The sequence below is a fragment of the Choloepus didactylus genome, chromosome 12 (genome assembly GCF_015220235.1).
Source record: "Choloepus didactylus isolate mChoDid1 chromosome 12, mChoDid1.pri, whole genome shotgun sequence".
In the NCBI taxonomy this organism is placed as follows: Eukaryota; Metazoa; Chordata; class Mammalia; order Pilosa; family Megalonychidae; genus Choloepus; species Choloepus didactylus.
This window is the reverse complement of record NC_051318.1, coordinates 4979900-5003999: the sequence shown is the minus strand read 5'-3', so window position 1 is coordinate 5003999 and position 24100 is coordinate 4979900. Positions and strand designations below refer to the sequence as shown.

The 24100-nt window shown below is 39.2% G+C and overlaps 1 protein-coding gene across 7 annotated transcripts in view; it reads left to right on the top strand.

Annotated features, from left to right (window-relative positions):
• The window catches only part of NBEA (neurobeachin), a 637956-nt gene that overhangs the window by 70914 nt on the left and 542942 nt on the right, over positions 1–24100 (top strand). For 5 of the 7 annotated variants that reach the window (XM_037800588.1, XM_037800589.1, XM_037800586.1 and 2 more), the window contains exons 2-4: positions 19898–20129; positions 23626–23726; positions 23961–24056. In XM_037800588.1, coding sequence (XP_037656516.1) covers positions 19898–20129; positions 23626–23726; positions 23961–24056 — 429 coding nt within the window. Of the gene's footprint in view, positions 1–16836; positions 17637–19897; positions 20130–21802; positions 21892–23625; positions 23727–23960; positions 24057–24100 lie in introns of those variants that run through there. The other 2 variants (XM_037800591.1, XM_037800593.1) reach the window with 2 other exon arrangements.

Sequence of the window (24100 nt, the reverse complement as noted above, 5' to 3'; positions counted from 1 at the left end):
GGGGCTTGGCCTGCTGTATCCGCAGAGCCCCCGGCACCCGCCGGCCACCACCCAGGGCCCTTGTTCTCTCTGATGGTAAAAGGAAGAGTCTCGTTTTAGAAAATACATAGAACAGGAAAAAGTGTAAGCGTAAAAGATTTATAAACCCGTAACTCGGAGATAAACTGGAAAGTTTTTTTTTTTTAGTTTAGTCTTTTTTCTCTGTATAAATTTATTGGTACAGATTGAATGTATGTTTTATGAGAGAAAGGTCTACTTATTTGCCACATCTCACTTTTTGATTGTTAATTGGGTCTTTTCTCTTTTTGTATGTGGTTTATTTTCTGAGGGGTATATATCACTTTTTTTTTTCCTAGAAATAACTTCATGAATTTATTAATTCTACAAGTTTTCTATTTTTTTCCTTTTAAAAAATAAATTGGTTCCTGTAAGTATAATATATATAGAGAAAAGTTCCCAAATACTAAATGTACTTGGTGAAGTTACGTGAAGTGAATCCCTCCATGAAACTGTCATCCAGATTAATAAGTGGATTATCACAGGGACCCCAGTCTCATCCCTCCTAGTTTTCTATTTTCGAATCTATGAAATTCTGCTTTAACATTTATAATTTCATTCTTCCTAATTTACTCAGACTAGCTTTTTGTAATTTTCCCAACTTCTTGGGTTAAATGCTTGATTCCTGTGTTTTTACTCTTTGTTGCTTAATAATGACAGCACTTACATGCGGGAATTTCTGTAAATGCTGTCTCTGGAGGATGTAACCTCAGTCCTTTGCTGAATCGCGCTCCTTTCCTGCCTGTTTTTACCAGAAACCCTTCTTCCTCCCCCCAGGCAGCGTCTGGGAGCTGTAGGTCTCAGGGGGTCATGCAGTTTTACTTTGCTCACTTGGAGGCTCTGAGCTGGTGGGCCTCCTTCGCCTTTGCCCCATCCGATGATATTTGCAGTTTGTCCGGTGCTGTGCTTGCAGGCACTTGGGACACTTACCCCCCGTGGGTCTTCAGATTCTTAATTGGTATTTGACGCCACAGCAGTCTCTCATGTATCGGTTGCCCCTCAGAAAATTGATGTGCTTTTTGTCCCAGAAACCGACCTTAGGGATCTTGTAGTTCTGGTTCACCCCCTAGTCTTTAAGGATGTGGACGCGGGCCTCAGTGGAGAGAGGTAAGTTGATGGATGTAGCACACTGAGCTCATGTGTTTCTGCCACAAAGGTGTTTGCAAAGCCTTGACTTCAAAGCAGGCCCTGGCTCTTTCCATTTTACCACATTGGCCCTGGTCAGTACTTTGGTGGAAAAGTTTTGCAGGATTTCAGAGATTTTTATTTATTTAGAAATAAATGCATTGTTTTAAAAAAAACTGAGTAATGTGACCTAAGTTTTTTTTTTTTTTTTAGGAAGGTAAATTTGACAGTTCTGTCTAGGGGTGACTTGAAGTAGGAAGATACTATAGGTGAGGAGGCAAAAAAAGAGAGATTTTCAAACTGCTTCATATGATACCTAGGGAAAATGAGGACGGTTTGTTTCCTTACGAGATATCTGAGTAAGAAAAAGTATTAGGCCTGATTATTAGAATGGAGAGAAAAGCAGAAGAGCCGAAGGTAATGTGACAGTGTTAGGTTTGCATGCCTGATGAAGTGGCCAAGTAAGAGAAGGTTTTTAACTTAGGGAGAGATGGTGCTTTTTTCCTTGTAAAAATAACAGTGTGCTTTGTAACAGAGGATAGTCCCTTTCCAAGAAGTTGAAGTTTTGAGGGTCGTACTCAATGTCATATGTATGCATTTTGTGCCTAGAATTCAACTCTTGTGCTTACTTTTTTTCTTTTTTTATTATTAGAGCATTTGTAGGTTTATAGAAAAATCAAGTACAGATTTCCCATATAACCCCCAGTTTTCCGTGTTATTAACATTTTTGTATTTGTGTGGTACCTTTGTTACAAATGAAACATTTATGTAGTTCATTCTTTGTGTTATAGTTCTGTGGGTTTTTAAAAATTTTTGTTCTCCTCATATATACAACCTAAGATTTGCCATTTTAACCAATTTAAAATATACAGTTCAGTGATGCTACATTCACAATATTGCCCTGCCATCATCACCATCCATTACCAAAACTTTTCTGTCACCCCAAACAAACTCTGTGCCCATTAAGCAATAGCCCCATAACCCCCACTTGTCACCCCTACCCTGACCCCTGGTAACCTGTATTCTAGTTTCTGGCTCTTGAATTTACATATTCTGATATTACCTATCGGTGAGATCGTGCAGTATTTGGCCTTTGTGGCTGGCTTATTCTGCTCACCGTGAGATGTCTTCAAGGTGTGCCCATTTTGTAGTGTGGACCAGAACTTCATTCCTTTTACAGAATGCGTTTTCTGCCATCATTGGTGGAATCTCCATGGGCCTTTGTATCCGGTCAAGGTGGGTAGTAGTCTTTTGTATCCTTAATGATCTTTTATCTGTGTCTAGTTAATATACTAATTACTGAGAGAGGAGTGTTGAGATTGCCCTCTGAAATTGTGGATTTGTGTATTTATCCTATCGTCTAAGTTTGCTTCCTGGTTTTGAAAGCTCTTTTGTTAGGTGTATTTACATTTAGGATTGCTTTGTCTTCCTGATGACTTGATCCCTTTCTCATGGTCCCTGGTTATTTTTCTTTTCATGAAGTCTATTTTGTCTGATATTAGTATTGCTGCTACTCCTTTCTTTTTAATAGTCTTTGTATAACTGCATTTTTTCCTCATCCTTTTACTTTTAGCTTGTTTATATCTTTATAATTTAATTTGGCAAATTACTGCCCACATATTGGCTTCCTGATTTTTATAAATAAAGATTTATTGGAACACAGCCACGTCCTATCGTTTACATATTGTCTGACTGCTTTCCAGCTACAAGAGCGGAGTCAGGTAGTTGTGATAAAGATCACATGACCTCCTCGTCCAAAATCTTTACTCTCTGGCCCTTTAAGAAAATGTTCGCTGACCCCCTACATTGCTTTTTTGTTTTGTTTTGCTTTTGGTAGACAGAATGTGGCTAGGTCATCAGCTATTTTATACATTATTGTATTCTTTGCCTTTTGCGTGATGGTTTTAGATGATTTACATTTAATGTGATTATTAATATAGTTGCATTTAATTGTGTCATTTTTGCTAATGTTTTTGGTTCCATTCTGTTTTTTGTTTCTCTTTTTCCTTTCTAATGTCTGGATATGGAGTAATCGAATATTTATTATGATTTTGTTTCATATCCACTATTGATTTATTAATTATGCCTATTGTTTTTTAAGTTTTTAGTGTTTTTTTCTAGAGTTTACAATATACATTGCTAACTTTTCATTTGCTGCCTTCAAATTATATATATTATATCACCTCAGGTAGAGGGTAAGAACCTTACAGAAGTATACCTCTGTTATACTTTTCTGTTCTTTGTGCTGTTGTCGTTGTTTTTACTTCTACATGTTATAAACCCCATTATACATTGTTGTTATTTTTGCTTTACACAGTGAGTTATCTTTTAAAGAGATTGCAAAATGAGAAAAATAGGTCTTTTGTATTTAACTGCATACTTAACAATTCTGGTGAGCTTAATTTTTTGTGTATGAATCCAGATTTCCATCAGGTATCATTCTCCTTCTGCGTGAAGAACTTCATCTAACATTTCTTGTGGTAAATGTCTCCTGGCAGTGAATTCTCAGCCTTTCTTTGTCTGCAGAAGTCTTACTATTTTTGAAATGGATTAGGGTTTTCAGTGTTAGACTAGGAGTTAGCATGTAAAAGCTGTATGTGATTTGGCAATTAACAGTTTGATTTTTACTTGTGGTTGGCTGCTAGCATCCAGGTGTACTTACTATATCTGTTATAGTAATATAAAACAGTTATAAAAATGGTTATATACTGCTTTTGATAAATGGCCTGTTTTAAATACATTTTAAAGATACATTTTGAAGTAGGCACTTGTTTGATAGATGCTCCCTTTGTTTTCTCCTTTCTTCCCTCGAGTTTTTATGGCCTGTATTTGTGGCAGCCTTTGTTATACTCTTGGGTATTGTTATTTCTATCCCTTGGAAAGATTGCAAATAGGAATTACTTGTAGAGAGGACTGCTAGGAAAGAAAAAAGGAAACAAATAATTTTCTGTCTTGCCTTGGTTTGTCAGCTGGGCTCAGGGTCATTAACTTTTATTACGTTGTGCCCAAATAATAAAGTATTTTCTTGTAATTTACTAAACAGTTATCTAGAAGTCATTTATTATACATGTTAGTTGTTAACAATGGCAGGTCTTGAAGCTAGATGACTGGGGCAGGCCCTTAGGTAAGTCTTAGAGGCGGTGGTTTTTTCAAGCATTGGTCTACTTCTGAATTCTTTGTGATGTTGACAAGATCATGGTTTCACATTCAGTTGCTGATTAGTTTTGGGACTTTGGGCAGATAGATTAATTTAGGTTAGCCTCAATTTCTGCCTTTGAGATACCCATTTCACACAGTTGTGAGAATCAAATGAGGCCGTATACATAAATTACTCAGCATGTAATAAATGTTCACCAAAGGGTGATTCTTAATTATTATGTTTCCAGTTACATTTTTCCTTCTTCTGTATAAAATTACACAGAGATAAGCTTTATTGTGAAGATCCAAATAGTTCATGAGCTTTATAGTTTAGATTGTGTTTACTTCTAAAAATAATTTTAATTGGCTTACAGTAAAAGATGTCTGTAAACTAAGAGGAAAAAAAGTAACAGGAAGATAAAATAGAGGAAGGAGGTAATAGAGATAAATATTGTTATCAAATTTTGGTCATTAAATTTGTGAACTTCCTGACAGCCGAGACAAAAATAATAAACAATGGCTGACATTTTTCTTATTCTCATGAAAGAAAGCAGGTTAGTTTGTTAGTGCCTATAGCACATTCACCCAATTTCTATGCTAGAAATGTATTTCTTTATAAAGGGACGTTTTTCAGTGTAACAAGTGATGAAATCACATATAAAGGAGATGAGAATTTATTCTGCCACCTCAGCTGTCTTCTTAAGCTCTTAGGCTGTAAAGGGCTTTCCTGTGCACTTTTCATTTTATCATGAGTGGGCATAAGGCGTTTTACATGTCATGTGTAGTACAGTTACCAACACAGGTGTAGGGTCAGACAGCTGAGTACTACGGATTTTGCAAAGAAGTGTTTTAGAAGGCCTCGCTGAGGGGTGGGGTGGAAGTCGAGCCTTCACTGACATGGGAGAAAGAGTGTCTGGGTCTGTGTTTCTGCACACATGTGTAAATGTCTGTGCCTGCACAAAGGGAAAGGCCGGAGTAAAAGCGAGGAAGTGGGAGGCTTAGGTGGAGGTTGCGCGTGGGAGCTACTGGGAGTCCACCCCTGCCGCCCCGGATGCCCTTAGGAAGTCGGGTCTGTCTTTAGGAAGCGCCCTGGGGCAGTTACGCTTCAGAAAGGGGGGTAGTGCTGAGCAGCTGCGGAGTTGCTCCATATTGTGTCCATCTCGTCCCCTTTCTTACAGACGCATTGTGGTTGGACTACTGGAGGAATGTCCTACGGTTCTTTTCTCCACTTTCTTTAGGAAGAGTTTTTCAGTAGTCAACAAATTATTTTGTGTTTTTTGGTGCTTCTTTGCAATCTCACTTTAATTTTTCTGCTTTGTTTGGCCAGCCTTTTCACTGTCCATGTCAGGAAATGCATGTTCTATAATTATTTCATCTGTTTTCCCCACCAGCCAGCTAGCTTCTCAGACCATCTTGTCAACAGAAATATTAACTATAGCTCAAATGCCAGCCATATGTAATTGTGATTTTTCTAGTAGCCACATGGAGAAAGTGAAAAGGGAGAGGTGAAATTAATTTTGATAATATATTTTATTAAACTTAAACTCAGTGTTTACAAAATTATCATTTCTACATGTAATGAATATAAAAATTGAGATTTTTGTATATTTTTTCAGTACTGTCTTCGAAACCTGGTCTGTGTTTTACGTTTGGAGCACATCTCACATCAGTCTGACCCCATTTCATGCTCTCTCTCACCACGTGGGGCTCAGGGCTACCCTGTTGGACAGCACGGTTCTAGAATGTGTAGGATTGTATTTTACTCAACGTTGTTTTCTTCAGAAGTTATGCATATTATACATATAACTTTTTTTAGTTATTGTTTTAAATTTAAAAAATGAAATTTTTTAAATTTCATTTTGTAAATTTAATTTAAATTCTTCTTAAAATTTAATTTTATTTTTTATTGTGAACTTTAACATATATACATAACAGTGATAACTTTCAAAGTACGGTGTCACAAACTAGTTAGCAAATTTCAAAGAATGTCATGGGTCACACAGTTCCACAACTTCAGCCATTTCCATTACTGTAAAATATAACATACAGAAAGGTGTTGTCTCTCGATGTACAGCTTAACAAGCAGTCATATAGGTAATTACAAAAATTGTTGTGGGTTACAGTTCCACAGTTTTAGTTCTTTCCTTATTATGCAATACAAGGTATATACAGAAAGGTGAAGACCTTCCAGGCACAATTCAGCGAGCAGCTATAGAGCAAATCCCAAGGGATGCCATAGGCTACAGTTCCAGCCATTCCAACACCCCAGCATCCAAATATATGTATATATGTATTTATATAAAGTTTCAGTATTCATAGACCTTTGTTAAATCTTACCTTGTTTGTTGCTACTCCTTCCTCTCAATCTTTTTCTCCCTCTTCAGGTGTATCTAGGCAGTGAGCACCCTAACTTGTTCATATTGAAAGGGGGTATCGACAGTATAGGGGAGGGGGCCACATCTGATAGTTGATCTTAAAGAGGCTGTTACCTCTGAGTTTTAGGACTTGTCTGGTCTAGGAACACCTGGTGAATTTGAATTTCTGAGTGAATCTTTTATAGAATTTCATGTAGGGACCTAGGTTTTTGGGGACTACATTTGGTAAGGGCATGGCATACTGTGGCTGTTTGGGATGTCTAGCTGGAGCTTGCCTAAGAGAAACCTCCAGGATAGCCTCTTGACTCTGGGATTGTCAGCCCCTGTGACCTCAGTTTTTTACCTTTCTTTTATCCTACTTTTGGGCAAATAGGCATTTTCAGTTGTCTATTTTGATCATGCTTTTGCTTGTTTCACTTGTATCCTTCGTGTTTAATTGTACAAGCATTTGCTTGTTTAAACCTATTCCTTAATTTATAAACACGAACCCATTCCTTTTTATGATCTGCTTTCACATACGCTGTGCACATACACATGAGCTCATACTTGCGCCGAGATGCTGTCTACATAGGAAGAAGCTGTAGCTGCAACGAGATGAAGTGATTTGCTCAGAATCATACAGATGGAAAGCAGATTTGGCTTAAAACTAGTTTTTAAACATTTCTTGTATAATGTGAAAATACAGCATACAGAGAGGGTCATATAATTTGATGGAGTAAAGTTAAATTTTTTTGTATGCAGTTTCAGAAGCATTCATATAAGCACTGATTTGTGTCCCAGTGAACTATGTTGGTAATTTCACACCCTAATTATTATATTTCTCCTCTTACTAGCTTTCTTTCTCAATTTATAGTAAAAATATTTTGTATTTGGCTTTAGTTTGCAAACAAATGGAGAAATGTATAGATTCTTAATTGAATCTTCAGTTATAAAAAGGAGGTATTTTTAGCATCCAAGAACTTCACAAATTTTTATAGTGGTATTGGTATGTGCTGTAATTTGTGAAATCTGTAATGACAATTATTCAAAAATTCCGTTTCCAGAATCAGATGAATACGCTTAGTTTTCTGTTTTCAGATGCCTCTCTATGGACATTTATAAAATAATAGTCTCTTGCCTGTGGAGATGGGGATGGTCTGGTAGCCAGAGCTCCATTTGGGAGCCTTCCAGTAAAGACTCCTTGGCTTGTCTGGAAGGATGGTGGAATAGGTTCTTATCTGCAGTTTTATTGTATGCACAGGAAACCATGACTTATAAATTTGTATGTGTTTTGTAGAACAAATACATTAAAAACTCATTGTGATAACATATAAAACATAAAATTTCCCATTTTAACTATTTTCATGTGTATCCTTACGTGGTATCATTTACTTCTGCAGTATTGTGCCACTGTCACTGCCATCCATTATCAAAACTTTTTCGTTACCCCAAACAGAAACTCTACCCATTAAGCAGTGGCTCCCCTAACCCTCCTTGGTAATCTGCAACCTACTTTCTGTCTCTCTGAATTTGTCCTTTGATGTCTGCTTATTTCACTCAACATGATATCTTCAAGGTTTATCCACTTTGTCACATGTCTCAGAACGCCATTCCTTTTTACGACCAAATAGTCTTCCATTGTATGTATAGACCACATTTTGTTTATCCATCATCTGTTGATGGGCACTTGGGTTGCTTCCACCTTTTGGCTATTGTGAATAATGTCACTGTGAGCGTTGGCATGGAAATAGCTGTGCAAGTCCCTGCTTTGAGTTCTTTTGGTTACCTAGGAGTGGAATTGCCAGGGCATGTGGTAATTCTGGGTTTAACTTTTTCTTAGAAACCACCAAACTTGTTCCACAGTGGTTGCAAAATAGATTCTTATGAAATACTTGGCAGTTAGAGTGAGGAGAGATGAAGAGCGATTTGGTCAGAACCAAGGAGAAAGAGGATTCATGGGGCCTGTTTAGATGGCCTTGACACTCACGGCAGCCGCTCATTCCTGCAATCTCAGTCTGTAGATGAGTTTGCAAGTCCATTCATTGGGGCAGGGGTACGTGTATTCATTTTATCTCCCTGGAACCACGCACGTCCCATTGACACATAGCAGTTAATCAGTGGAATGTTTCTTGTCTTAATTGTTTTTCATGCAGTTAGGAGAATCATTAGTTCTTAACATTTTGTTGGTGTAGTGACAGAAGGAAATTTTTTTCTTGAAAGTGTCTCTTAAATTTTTTCTCTTACCAAGTTTCATTAGTAAGTGGTTTTTATTTATTTCTTGTTTTACTCTATAATATTAGAAGAATCAGTACCACAGAATATAGTTAAGATCATTGATTTCAACCCTGCTTTTTGATGCTTTCTTATTTAAGGAATTATTTTGCAAGGTTAGAAAAAAATTTTGACCTTTTTATTTTGAAATAATTATAGATTCAAAGGAGGTTGCAAGGGTAGTACACAGAGTTCCCATGTACCCTTCTTCCAGGTTCCCACATGGTTTCATCCCACATAACTATAATACCCTGTAAAAACAGGGAGTTCGGCATGGATCTTATGCCATTTTATCGTATTTGGGTTCCTTTGGACACCATCCCACACCCCAGAGAGCTGCCTCGGGCTACCCTTTGTAGTTGCATCTCACCCATCTGGAAATCCTGGCAACCACTCCTCTGTTTTCCATCTCTATTACTTTGTCATTTCCAGAATTTATGTAAATGGAATTAGACAGTATGTGGCCATGTGAGATGAATATTTTTCACTCAAAGACTCTGAGATTGCCGCATGTATCCACAGTTTGTTCCTTTTGTGGCTGAGTAGAATTCCACGTGGCAGTTGCACCAGTTTGTTTCACCATTCCCTTATTGAGGGACGTCTTCATTGTTTCCAGTCTTTGACTATTCTAGATAAAGTTGCTGTGAACAAGTTGTGTCTTGGGTTTTGTGTGGTCATGGGTTTCCATTTCTCTGGGGTAGAAATGCCCAGAAGGACAGTTGCTGGGTTGCACAGTAGCTGTATATTTAATTTTATAAGAAAGCACCAGACTATTTTCCAGAATGGTTGTACTCTTTTACATTGCCACCAGTAATGTGTAAGAGATCTAGTTTCACTGTATCCTCACTGACGGTATTGTCAGTATTTTTTATTTTTGCTGTTATGGTACGTGCATCATGGTATCTTATTGTGCCATCCATAGATCCCCTTGGGTGAAACGTGTTTTCATGTTTTCTACCCATTTTCTAATTGGGCTCTTTGCTTTTATACCATTCAGTTTCCAGAGTGCCTTATACAGTCTAGATGTTAGTCCTTTGTCAAGTCTTTTTTCCCAACCTCTTAATATGGATTTTTGCAGAGAAAGCATTTTTATTTTGATGAAATCCAAGTTATTAATTTTATCTTACATGGATCTTGCTCTTGGTATCATGTTTAAGAAATGTTCATTGAGCCCTTGGTCCCAAAGGTTTTCTCCCATGATATCTTCTAAAAGTTTTACAGTGTTACATTTACATTTAAATCTGTGATCCATTTTGAGTTAATTTTTGTGTACGCTGTGCGATTTAGATTGAGGTTCACGTTTTTGTGCATGTCTGTTGATAACCAGTTGCTCCAGCATCAGTTGTTGAACAGGTTAGTCTTCCTCCATTGAACTGCTTTTGCACAGCTGTCTGAAATCACTTGGCCATACTTGTTTGGGCTGTTTCTGGATTCTCTCTTCTTTCCATGACCAGTGTGTCTATCCCTTCACGGTTGACACCACATCATCCCGATTACCCTGTTGAGGTAATAAATCTTGGAAGCGTGGAGCGATTTCTCTTTTCTTTCTTCAAAAAAATCACTTATTCTGATGTCATTGCCTTAGCATATAAATTTTAGCATTATGTTGTTTATATCTACAAAAAGTATTGCTGGAATTCGGACAGGAATCATGTAAACTGATGTGATAGTTTGGGGGTGAGTTAACGTCTTTACTATGTTGAGTCTTGCAGTCCCTGAACTCTGTGCGTCTCTCAATTTATTTAGATGTTTTTTGATTTCTTCTATCAGCATTTTTTCATTTCCAGTATGCAAGTCTTGTACGTGCTTTGTTAAATTTACCTAAGTATTTGATTTTTTTTAGTGATTGTAAATGATACTATATTTTTAAATTCAGTTTCCACGTGCTCATCACTGTTTCACATAGGAATACAGTTGGGTTTCATATGTCGATTTCATATACTGCAACTTTGTTGACCTCACTAGTTCTAGAAGTGCTTTTGTAGATCCCTTGGGGTTCTACATAGACAGTCATGTCATCTGAACATAGGGGCAGGTTTATTTTTTCCCCTTGGATGCATATCCCCTTTATTTCCTTTTCTGGCCTTGTGTGCTCTGTAGAGAATTTCTGTACTCTGTAGAGTAGCTGTGGTGCAAGCAGATATTCTTGCCTCCAGTCTTAGGGAAAGCATTCCATCTTTCCGCATTAAGCATGATGTTAACAGTAGGTATTTGGCAGATGCTTTTTTAGTAAGTTGAGCAAAATCCCCTCTATTCCTTGTTTTCTGAGAGTTTGTTTTATCATGAATGGGTGTTGGATTTTGTCAAAAGCTTTTTTGCATCAGTTGATAGGATCATGTGATTTTTCTTCTTTAGCCTGTTAATCAGGTGGATTTCATTAATTGACTTGAATGTTAAACCAGCTTTTCATCCGTAGAATAAAAGCTGTTTAGTTATGTTATATAATTCTTTTTATATATTGCCGAACTCTGTTAGTTAATATTATGATAAAGATATTTGCATTCATGAGGGATATTGGTCTGTAGTCCTTCCCATCCCCCCACACCTTTTAATACTGTCTTTTTCTGGTTTTGGTATCAGAGTAATACTGGTTTCATAAAACACATTGGAAAGGGGTTCCTATTTTATTTTCTGGAAGAGATTGTGTAGAATAGGTGCTCATTCTTTAATGTTGAGTAAAAGAAACTATTTGAGCCTATTGAGGAATTTTAAAATTATGAATTCAGTTTCCTTAACAGTTTTAGGACTGTTCATAAGATGTATTTGATATTACGTGAATCATGGTAGTTTGTGCTTTTTGAGGAATTGATTGTCAAATTTATATGTATAGAATTATTTGTGGTATTCCTTTATTATTCTTTTGAAAGCCACACAGTCTGTAGGGATAGCCTGCATTTTATTCCTAATATGGGTAATTGTATCTTTTCTGTGTGATTCTTTGTCATTCTAGTTAGAGGCTTGTCAATTTTATTGACCTTTCAGAGAACCAACTGGTGCTTTTTGTTTCGTTGATTTTTTTTTCTATTTTTCTGTTCAGTTTCATCGATTTCTGCTCTTATCCTTATTATTTCTTTCCTACTGCTTGTTCTTTTTCTTGTTTCTTGAATTGGGAGATTGTATTTCTAGATTCTTGAGGTAGAAGATTAGATTATTGGCTTGAGCCTTTTCCTTTTCTAATGTAAGTATTTAGTGCTATAACTTTCCCTGTCAGCACTGGTTTAGCTGCATCCCATGTGTTTTCTTTTCCCTTCAGTTCAGGGTATTTTTTGATATTCCTTGAGTCGTCTTCTTCAGGAAGACTTAACCCTGGCTTATTTAGATTTTCCTGTTATCTTTCTGTTTTTGATTTCTAGTTTGATTTCGTGTGATCAGAGAACACACTTTGTATGATTTCAGTTCTTTTAAATTTGTTTATTTTGTTTTATGGTTCGGGATATGGAGTATTTTAGTATCCTTGTGGTATAAGAGAATACAAGTTGACCAGTGGAATTGAACCCATTTACAAATTAACCAGTGGAACTGAGCCCAGATACAGGTATGGAAGCTTGATATATGATAGATGGATCCAAGTGGCATTGGAGTCAGTGGGGGAGAGGAAAAGCTGGTTGTCCTGTAAATGGTGCTAGGACAATCAGTGCTAGTATATATGGGTGCAGGTGCACACACACACACACACACACACACACACACACACCAGTTGAATTCCTACCTCACATCCTACATGGAAAACAAATCTAGTTCAAGCACTTCAGTGTCCATGTCAACATTTTTAGAACTTTTAGAAAAAAATATAGAATATATTTATGATTTTGAGGTGAAGGACTGAAATTAATCTTGAAATTAAAATATAAGTACACTAAATTAAGAACTTCTGTTAGAAAGGTCCACAAGAAAGTGAAATGCTGAATCGGGAGAAGGTGCTTGCCCACCTGTGGGGCCAGCAGAGGAGTGGTGGGGATGCCACCTAGCGCACAGTAGGGCTCGAGTCTCTAAATTTAGTCTCTAAATTCAATAACGAGGCAGCAAAGATAGGCAGATATAAGGTGTGGCTTCTGAAATAAGTCAGGTTCCTGAACAAGTCGAGTTTGAGAATGTTAGCGGTGTGCTTTCAGTGCTAAAGACCAGATGCGGGTGTGATGGGTCAGAATCGGGGTTTGTTCACCCAGAGCAGTGTATAAATTCAGTGGCATTCTGCTATGACTGCTGTAGGCTGTGTCCCCCGACCCCCACCCCAAATGGAACGTAGCAAGTAGATCCTGAAACTTAAGTGGAGTAGCAGAGGTGTGAGGAGATCCAAGTCCATTTTAAATAATGATAGCAAGACAGGTGGACTTGAGCTACCGATTATTAAGGTTTAGTATAAACCTTTATTAATGAAGATGTTGTGTATTGCTGCTTCTTGTTTGTGCCTACTAATGTCCTGTCGTTCAGTCACGGCAAGGAGAGGGGGAAAGGCTGCGGCTACAGATTTTCTTACAAGCCTTTCTGGTCTACTCAATTGCTTTAAAACCATATTTATGCTTTACTTTGATGATATGTAGAAGGATATTAAAAATGCAACTTTTTTTGGGAGAAAAGGAGCAAAACATAATATTTTTGGCTTCTCAGACTGCTTAACTCAGTCGCGGATTCTTTCTTCTGCTTGCTCAGACCCGCTGTTGGGCCTCGGCAGGAATGTTTCATTTCGGTCTTGGTCGAGCAGGTCCAGTGCTTGGGCATCGGTGGGAACAATTTCTGTTCACATTTTTTTCTTGTTTCTTCGCATGCCTCATATATTTTGTCTTAAAGTGGACATTTTAAGAGGCTACTCTGGAAATCACCATGGGTTTTGTTGTGGCTCCTGCTTGTGAGTTTGCTTTTTCAGTGACTTTTCTAACGCTTGTAAAATCTGTGTCATATCTTCCCTTAGCTTGGCGGTCACCTGATTCTCTAACACAATTTCCTTTAATGCTTGGAGCCAACAGAAGAGAAAAAAGAAAAGACAGCAGGGCATGAAGCAGCACCTCTCCCGGTCTGGGCTGGGGCTCTCCCCAGGCCCGGCGGGCACGCAGCCCCCTCCTCACCGCAGCCCACAGGCCCTTCCCGGGCGTGTGCACCTCCCATGGGGCCTCGTCCCCTCCCGCTGCGGGTCCTGTCCTGTGCTGTGCCCCGTCCCTGCAGCCGGTACCTGTGCCCGTGAAGGGGCAGCCAGAGGCGGAGGAGGCCGGCCCGGCCCGGGCGCGCCGCACTTGCGGGCCCAGCAGCCGCTCTGCAGCCTCCTGCGTCTGCCTTGACGGCTGTACGTTTTTGACCAGATTTCATAGTTCTCAAAAGTCGGTTCTGACAGTTTCTGCTGGTTGCTTTTGGCCCCCCACTGCTTTTTCTGTGGCGTTGTTCCTGGCCTTCCCTTTACCAAGGAAGATCTCGTAGACTGGTTTCATTTGAAAGTAGTTAGAAACTGGAAGGGAGAATATATTGAAGCCTGATTTTAATCACTAAAAATTGTGTGTAGTTTACTTATTATACTGACCCAAAAGTTCAGGTCCCCTGCATTTTATCTGTGTTATTTAATTTCTAACTTTTCTCAGGTTGTCACAGAGGAGTATAAAAGGTGGTGACAAAAACATCATCTTTGGCTTTGTGATTATCTCTGGAGCACTAAAAAAGTTCTGTGGCCAAAGGAGAAAAGTGAGAGTACAGTGGATCCACGCTGGCTGCCAGTGTGGGAGGTGGTTGTGCAGGCTGCCCACTGCCCTTGCTGGCTGGCGCCTGGCCTCCCCGCCGCCCCACCAGCCCCCTCTCCTGGCCTCTCCGCCCATCCCCCTCCCCGTCCCCCTGCCCCTCTTCCAGCCTCCCCACTTCCCAGCCTCCCCGCCTTCCAGCCTCCCTGCCTCCTCACCTCCTCACTTCCCAGCCTCCCCGCCTTCCAGCCTCCCTGCCTCCCCTCCTCCTCACCTCCCCACTTTCTAGCCTCCCCACGTCCCAGCCTCCCTGCTTCCCTGCCTGCCCCCGCGGGATACCGCAGGATACCTGGTCCTGTGCGTGTGCCAACTGCTCGGCTCCCTCGTGGTGTACTTCGGTGGAGGGTGAGATGAGAGTGGTCCTTACCCCGGAGAGCGTGGACGCAGCCATGCCAGGCTCAGGACTGCTGTGGGCTGAGTTCAGGGTACCAGCCTGTGGGTCTGGGCAGGCTCTGGGTGAAGCGACTGCAACGAGATGTGGGGATTCCTGGACCTTGATGTGAGGATTGGGGCCTCACATCGGGAGCACACACAGGGAGCAGCACTAGGAGGGGGTAGGGAAGCGGGAGACGCATCGTAGCCAAGCCCTGGGCTTTGCGAGCAGTGCTACCAAGCTGGGAGTTTATCCCCAAGAACTTGGCAGAGAAGCCCAGCTGGTTAATAGTTGTCCAGTTTGATTTAATTAATAGACTGAATTAGCCCATGCTATCCAATCTAGTCTAAGATTTCAAGTAAAGGTTTGTAAAGACTACAATTTTAAAGAGATAAACAAGAGATACTTAAATTGTTAGTATTTAGAAAACTTCCTGCTCTCAGAAGACTATATTTTGAAGCCAATATTTTATATTCTTTAAAGTTTTAATTCAGATATAAAGTAAATAAAAGTTATTGGCATTCTGAAAGCTCAGCTATGGTATTTACTTTTTATAAATTGACCTAAGATTGATTCTTGAGTGGGACCACTTGTCTTGCTGTGGGAATATGTTTTGTAATTTTGAGGACAAGGCCTGTAGGAAAAGAACACTCTTAATTGTGTTAATAGAATGTCACACGGACATATTCCGAATTATAGGAAGTCTCATTTGACTTATAAAGCTTCGGTGTAATGGTAGCAGTGGTTTGGCACACTTTTTCTAAGACCAGACATTTTGATACCTTCATAAGGGTAGGATTTAGCTTTGTCACGTCACTTGCTGTGCTTTAAAAATGTTTTTCTATAAAGGAGCTTCCCTCTCTCCCTCCGTCCCTTCTTGCTCCCTTTCTCCCAATTCCCTTATAATGGAGCCTTCAAAGTCTTCTATTTTCTTGCTGAACTAACTTTAAAGAAATTGGTTGTTTTTCTTCACTGTAGTTTACTACATCCAGGGATTTCATTGATTACCCACAGAAATACCGTGTCTTCCCTCCCACACTTTATCCCCCCTCAGTGTTCATGAAGCACTGATTTCGTCAGAGAGCTGCCTAACCAGGCCGTCCCCCCTGACTTCCCTGCGTGGCATTTCCGTGCATTCACCAGTCCATCTGTCCTTCCACCCTGGCCCTGCACTCGGCCCCTGGCTGGCCGGGCCCCCTGAGTTCCCTCACCACCTTCTTCCTTCCCCGGTCCCAGGATAGGGGAGCCGTGTCCTCCTGGGGCCTGCAGACCAGGGCGGCCTGGAGAGTGAAGGTCAGCCTGGCCCATTCAGCTGATGTGCTGGGCTGCCCACGATGCCTGTGATGCTGGCGGTGCCAGTGCTGCCGAGCCAGAGCTGCCCGTGATGCTGGTGGTGCCAGTGGTGCTGAGCCAGAGCTGCCTGCGATGCCAGCGGTGCCGAGCCAGAGCTGCCCGTGATGCTGGTGGTGCCGAGCCAGAGCTGCCCATGATACCCGTGATGCTGGCGTTGCTGAGGCTTCCTCCCAGGTGGGCTGCCTGCCCCCTGGTCCTGGGACGGCGCGGTGAGCCTCTCTCCAGTCTGGCTCCAGCCTCCATCGAGCCCTCCTGCAGCTTCCCACTGCGACATCAGAGAGCCGGGACCTCTCTCTGCTCTGTAATTAAATGAGACGTGAAAGGGGGCATTGTGCTTTTGACGGCGAGAAATGAAACCTTAGGCGGCACGTAACAGTGTGATTATTGGAATTACAGATATTAATTGTTAATTCCTTGAAAAGGAGACAACTTTTTATTTTCTCTTCCCTCTGAGACCATCTTGATTATTCACACATTTCCTAATGGTGCTTGGTTTTACCAGACTCTGCTAAAGCATAAGGAACCGGTTTAGGAGATTGGGTTAACAAATTCTTCAGTGCTCTCCTAATTTAGTGTACGCTGGTTCCTGCACAGATTTATTTATTCAGAGGTTTAAGGGCTCACGCCTCGGTCTTTGCTTTTGCAGGTCTGTCAGCATGAGAAACAAGCACTATACCTAAAAAAGAATAAATGCTCACCCAACTGTGGAGAAGAAAAGAATTTATTCATGATCTTGCAAGAACGGGGGCACACCAAATCATGGTGGCTGGCACACAGAACAATAGAACACAGTACTATTTATTCCCTAAGCCTGACACTAAAGTCCCTCCCCTATTTCTCCAATGGCTGGATACTCCAGAGGTTACAGTCTATTGGACAGGCATAACTAACCCATGCAAATTTAAAACAAGCCACCTGTGCAAATTGGAAACATTTGAAACAAGTCTTCCGTGTTAATTGGAAACATTTGAAACAAGTCTCCACCCCCACTATAACTGTTACACCCATATAAGGCACTGACACCACTCCTGTGCTTAGGTGGCCTTTTGCTCCTCAACTGCAGAGCCAGTTGGTAACAAATTATGAGGCTATTTTAGGAGCCTCCACCCCTAGTCTCCACCTTGCAAGGACAGTGGGCGGGTAAACAGGAGGACCGGCCTCCGACTACGGCTTGGCGTCTTGACCCTCTGCCATCCCCTTGAGCTGCCTCCACCTGTGTGAAAGCTGAACTTATTCTCACAGTCAGTACGTGTCCACATGGCTGCTCCTCGGCCCTTTCTGTTTCCTAGTTACTGGTCTGCAAGGTTCACGTTAGTGAATAGTGAAGAAATAAGCTGTCAGACCAGTGCTCGGGGAAAATGAGGTTTGAGTTGGTTTGCTAGATCGCCAAGTGTTCCTAACAGAGTCCAAGACATGCCATCAGATGCGGCTTTGCGGGAGCCCGGTGGCTTAAGCTGGGGCGTCCCAGGGTTGTCCGGTGGGGTGTGACCGGGTGGCTCGAAGCGGGCACATGGGGAGTGATGGTTGCTGATGACAGCGAGATGCTGGCTGTGTGCCCGACCTGGTACCTTGGCGTGTGGACACCATTCTCCCCCTCAGTCCCCACAGCCGCACTGCGAGGCGGAGCCTTCGTTCCCGTTTTGTAGACCAGGTGGCAGGCATGGAGAAGTCGCTGCATTGGGGTCACGGCCAGAACCTGGACCCAGGGCTCTCCCTTAACCACAGTTGCAGTTACTCTAAAGTCAGAGGTTAGCATAAGGGCCAGTTGCTTATCAAATGGAATTTTGGAACGGCAGAGAAAAATATACATAGTGTCATATTTTACAATTTGGGATAAAAATTATTATAAAAAATCTTTAAGAAGGGTTTAAAAACTTTCTTAAGTGAGATTTTATTGCTTGAGTGGACTTGCATGAAGACAGACTGCTTGAGTTTGGATCTTGGGTCCTCTACCTGCTAATTTTTTGACATGTTGAAGTTCTTTGACTTGCTGTGCCTCCAAGTCGATATTCCTGTTATTGCTATTACTGTACTGTTACCATAGCATGTGGTCATCCAGCTGTTCGTGAGCACCTTAAGTGATGGGAAGCTAATTCTACTTCTTGCTGCTAGTTCTTCTCCCTGTCTGTGCCTGATCTCAGGTTTCATTTGCTTCCTCTTTCACACCTTCTCATGATCTGTGTCCTCTTCTGTGCTTCAGGGATCATTCTAAGCCACCTTCAGCCTTCTTTGGAATAAGATAGGGGTGCATACATGATGCATATGCATGCACCTTTATTCCTGAGAGCTTAGCACTTTGTCTTATCTGTTGATACATCCCTCGTGCCTAGGACAGTAAGTGGGAGATACAGCTTTAGTAAATAAAATAATTGCTGAATGGAGTACTGACTGACTTCCGGTTTATCAGGCTTTTTGTGTATGGCTGTCGTTTCCTTCTTGAATCTTCCATTCTCTAGACTGAAAGGATATCCAGTTTGTCAGTGTTCTTCTTTAAGAATGATGCTTACAATTGAATATATTAATTCATGTGTGACTTAATCAACAGAGAATGAGTGTATCATTTCTTTCATACTGTGTGTATTTGTTTATCACGCTACTTAAAGTAGCATTTGGGAGGGCATCATACTTTTGACTTGTTTGGCATAAGACCGTAAGTCAAATATGTTGCCATTAAACGTGCTTCTTTACTCATTCATGTTAGTATATGAACTTACATATTGCTTTATTAAACTTATTTTAATATTCTTTCCATCATCCCAACATTTGTTGTAAATTGTATGATTTATCGGTTTCATATTTCTTCATCTTCTATGCATTGACATTAGAAACCAGCTATTCTTTTCCTATTTTATCTCTCTTTAAAAAAAAAAACAGTTTTATTCACACATCATATACTCCACCCAAAGTACACAATCAGTGGCTCTTGGCATAATCACCGAGTTGTACATTCATCAGCACAATCACTTGGAGAACATTCTCACTGCTCCCAGAAGGAAATCCCATACCCTGTGTACTTCCTATTAGTGACACTTAGCATTGGACGGTACCTTTGTTACAATTGATGAGAAAAGGTTATAGTATTATTTACTGTAGCCCATATATTATATCTCTTTTACCTGTCAGTTTAGTAATATCAAAAAAGAAAATAAATTTCACATATCAAAACTTATTCTTGGCGAACTCTGTATCTTCTCTCGATAATCACTTTTAAAGATCAAAGCCTTCTTTTAGTAATTTGTCTTAAATCTCACTCAGGAATTTGTTGGGTAATCTCCTTTTCAGTTAAAAAAAATTAGAATTGTGTTTGCTAGTTTCAATTTTTATAGCAGCTCTCGCTTATCTGTAATTCTCAAACCTTTGATCAAAATTAATTTTTACACCAGAAGACTTGAAATTTTTTAGAGTAGTATGCTTTTTTGTGACTTGAGTTTTTGGTATTGTTTTATTGTATTGTTGTAAAATAAACTGCATCGCTTCAGTGATTGTTTCTTTCTGTTTACTTTCAGCTGGTTGGTGGAGAATTTGACTTGGAAATGAACTTTATAATCCAGGATGCTGAGAGTATAACGTGCATGACAGAGCTTTTGGAGCACTGCGATGTCACGTGTCAAGCAGAAATATGGAGCATGTTCACAGCCATCCTACGCAAAAGTGTTCGCAATTTACAGACTAGCACAGAAGTTGGGCTAATTGAACAGGTGTTGCTGAAAATGAGTGCTGTAGAGGACATGATCGCAGGTATGGGGCTGCCTGGCAGGAGAGTGTTATTTAAATGTTTTTGCAGGTTCTCTCGTACTTCTTTTGTTCAATAGGAAATGCAGATTTGTTGAAGCTACCTTGACTTAAAATACATAAACAGAAATATAAGGTAAAATTTACCTTTCATATTAAAGGGAAAGCTGAAGAAGGTATGAAGACTTCTTCAGTATTAGACAAATGTAATTACCAATTTTACTTTGCTAGCCTTGAGAAAATCTCAGGACTGTAATGAGCACTGTGAAGTCTATGAGAAGAATTAACAGTCTCTTTGCATTTAATTAAACCTTTATGTAATTGAAATGCCACCACACATATTATATATAGTTCTGTATGTTGAGCATATTACCAGGTTCTCCCATCTCCATGCTCTTAAATCTGGCAAATATGGGACTGTGACAGGAAGTGCTAAAAGCCTTAGGATAAATGTGGTGTCTCTTTTGGACGTGTTCATTTTACTTTAATATTTTGGGGCATATTTTATATTAAAATAAACATGTATATATTATGGTCTAGAATGTAAAGTTTGCATGAAATTTCAGGGTAAATACTAACGTTTGTACACGTTTTGGATTCGTTCAAGCAGTGATCCTGAAATCTATCCTATTTGCCCTCACCCATTACGTTCGCCCCAGTCCCTTCTCCTCTGTGGTTAGAGGCACTCCGGGAGAAGTGTTCTGAAGCCTGGGCCCACAGCAACAGCTGTTCCCAGACAGTAGTGTACAGTGTGACATGTCAGTTCTCTGAAGCCATGAGTCTTCAGCAGGAGTGTCTTGTGACATGAGAGGGTTTTCCTAATTCTGTAAGTGGCAGTGCAGCTCCTTGCAATATCCTAATCCTGTCTGATCATTGAAAGTAGTTCATGCACCAGAAAGCCGTCTGTAAATGCCTTTAAATAATTTTAACATTTGTCAAACAAAAACAGTACATAACAAAGAATTTAGTGAGGAATGGGTTAAAGAAGAAGGCTTTATTTTAATTTAAACAGTATTTCTGGAATTGTGTTTTTTTATAGAGGATATTAAAATCATTTCTAATTGCTTTTAAGGGGACATATATCTCTATTTAGAATGATCTAGTATTTTCTATATTGGACACTAATGGGAAGCTTGTTGAAAATGAGATTCAAATTTATATTTTTCAAAAGTCTTTTTAATGTAGATATGGTACCATTTCTGTAAATTCTAGCAATAACTTAATGGGAGTTTATTTGTGTAAATGTATATGTCCACAGGTTATGTAGAATACTGTGCAGTTTTTGAATCTTCCTGTCTGAGCTTTAGCATTTAAATTTATTTTTGTAAATAAATTGGTTAGTGCTTTATGGAGAGTGGTTTGGAGATTGAGCCAGAATTACATGCATAATAGTTTACTGGTACATAATTCATGAACATTGAGGTGTCAGCTGCTAGTGAGTGTGGTAGGATACAGAAGTTCTTGTTTTGATATGTTCTGTTACATAAAACTCCTTAATTTTCTTATTCCTTCTTCTCATTAATAGTAACGGGAAGAAGGATATTAATAACAGAACTTTCACTTTTCTATTTTAAGCATTTCCCTCCAAAAGATCCTGGTGATGGAAGGATAGGAGGAAAGAGAGTGAATTTCAGAAAAATACTCCTACCCAGTTTTCATGTTATCTTATTAATATTTAGAGAACATGAAGAACCATGGCCCCAATAGCCATCAAAACGCTACCAGTTTCTCATCTCTGAATATCTTGCAACATGTTAAGTTCAACAAGGTACTTTTCATTTAGTAATGTGAAAGTATCTATAGAAGGTAGTTAAACGTCTGTTGTAAATTGATAAAAGAATTTTTAGCTGTTTCATAGTAAGAGTATTTTTTCTGTTTTAAAAATTTTCTTGTTAAGCTTTAATATCTTCCAAGTTTTTCAGAAAATGGAAGAACAGAGAGCAGAACAGGTGATTGAGGCTATTAAAAAAAAATCTTGTTCTGTAAAAGAAGACTTGCTATAATAAAACTAAATTGAGCTGCGTATGTTATATATACAACAAATTGGAAATTTTAATAATTCTGTATTAAATACAAATGAAATAGATTACATTTTTGACATACATAGGAGATGGGATAAAAATATGCAAATAGAATTTAAATTTTTATAAATAGTATTTGTAGGTAAAGCTTTAAGAAATCTTTCTATCAAGAATTGCCATTAAAACTATTTGTATAAAAATGCTTCATATTACCTTAGGGTTTTTAAGGTGCTTAATTTTTATCTAGAATTCTTTCTTAGAAACAGACCTGACTGATATGTTACTTGAATGATGAAACATTTATTTCATTAAAATGCTCTGTCAAAAATGTCCTCTCCACTGTCACAGTTTTATCACAGAAATTGCTTAGTTATTTTGGCTTTAAGTAAGTCAGTTAATTATTTATCGATGAAAATAATCATATTAAATTTCTATTTTGAAGTACATAAATAAATGTTTTTGAATGTTTCAATTTCTAGTAATCTGTGATTGGATAATATGCTTTATACACTAATAACTATTTCAACTTCCTAAAATAACATTTTTTATTAATTGATGATAAATATTAAGAATATCTGTGTTCATTAATTTGTAATAACTTGTGTAGCATCTTGAATTCTAAGGAGGTGCTTCAGAAATTGAGAAAATGAAGTATGAATATTTAGATCTTTAATTTCTTGCAAAGAATGATTGAGAAAGGTACTGCTCACAGGGACGAGAGAATTCAGTGCACAGTTTTTCGCACTGCTCAGTGCCCTGTTGTGTCTCATGCCTGTAAACACACATATTGATAAACGGACATGAGTCGTCACACTTTTATCTGTACTCTCACTTGGAGTAGTGGATGAGAGCGAGGGAGCCAGATTGCCTGACTGCTGTTACTGGAGACGTGTGTTTAGGCCATGTGAGTAAATGATCTGTGCCTCCATTCCCTCATTTCTAAAGGGAACACTAATGTAGAATCAACCTTACAGGCTTGCCAGGGGGTTGGTGAAGTTAACTTAGAATTTTGCAAGGTAGGTGTATGGCCCAAGTGCTCAAAACTTGTTGTGAATAGACCAAGGAGTATTTCGAGAATATATTCTATTAAAAATAGATAATTCTGAAAGAAAATATCAGTTATCACTTTTTCATTTGAAAATACCCAAGTTGCAGTGTTAAATCTTTGCACAATTGCATTTTGTTGCCTCCCTTTCATTGTGTACAGCAGAGGTAATACAAATTCTGGGAATAGATCAAATATATTTAATAAATTTTAAAAATTTGCTAAGAACTCCTTATTGAAATAGTAAATCTAATGGGGAGATCATATAATCCAACTGAAATTGTTTTCCTCTCATTGGAATTCATGAAGACTTTGTGTTATTTTTATGTATCTGTATATACATGTATGAGACAATTTTTGCTCTTTCAAAAAGTATGTTACCTTGAGAGATGTCACCTTACGACTAGAGTTCAGATGCCTCTATTTTCCTTTGAAGATCTTCTAGTTGATATGTTGGGGGTTCTTGCCAGCTACAGCATCACGGTCAAGGAGTTGAAGCTGTTGTTCAGCATGCTTCGAGGAGAAAGCGGGATCTGGGTAAGCTGTGTGCGGGCAGGGGGGTCAGCGCACGAGCGCGTGATGTAGTTCAGCACTCTCGAGAACACGTGAACGGGAATGCTAAAGTAAATGGAGTGTTCTTGAAGAGTTTGGGGAATGATTTAAAATTAGTTTATCTTTAATTAGAAAATAGTCCATTGGCTAACATGGTGTGTACTAGGTGTTGTTACTAAATTTGTATAATGAGATCTCTTTATTTTATTGTTTCCTCAGCCAAGACATGCAGTAAAATTATTATCAGTTCTTAATCAGATGCCACAAAGACATGGTCCTGATACTTTTTTCAATTTCCCTGGTTGTAGTGCTGCGGTAAGTTTTAAATATTGTGTTGATTTTTATCTATTTTAAGTCAT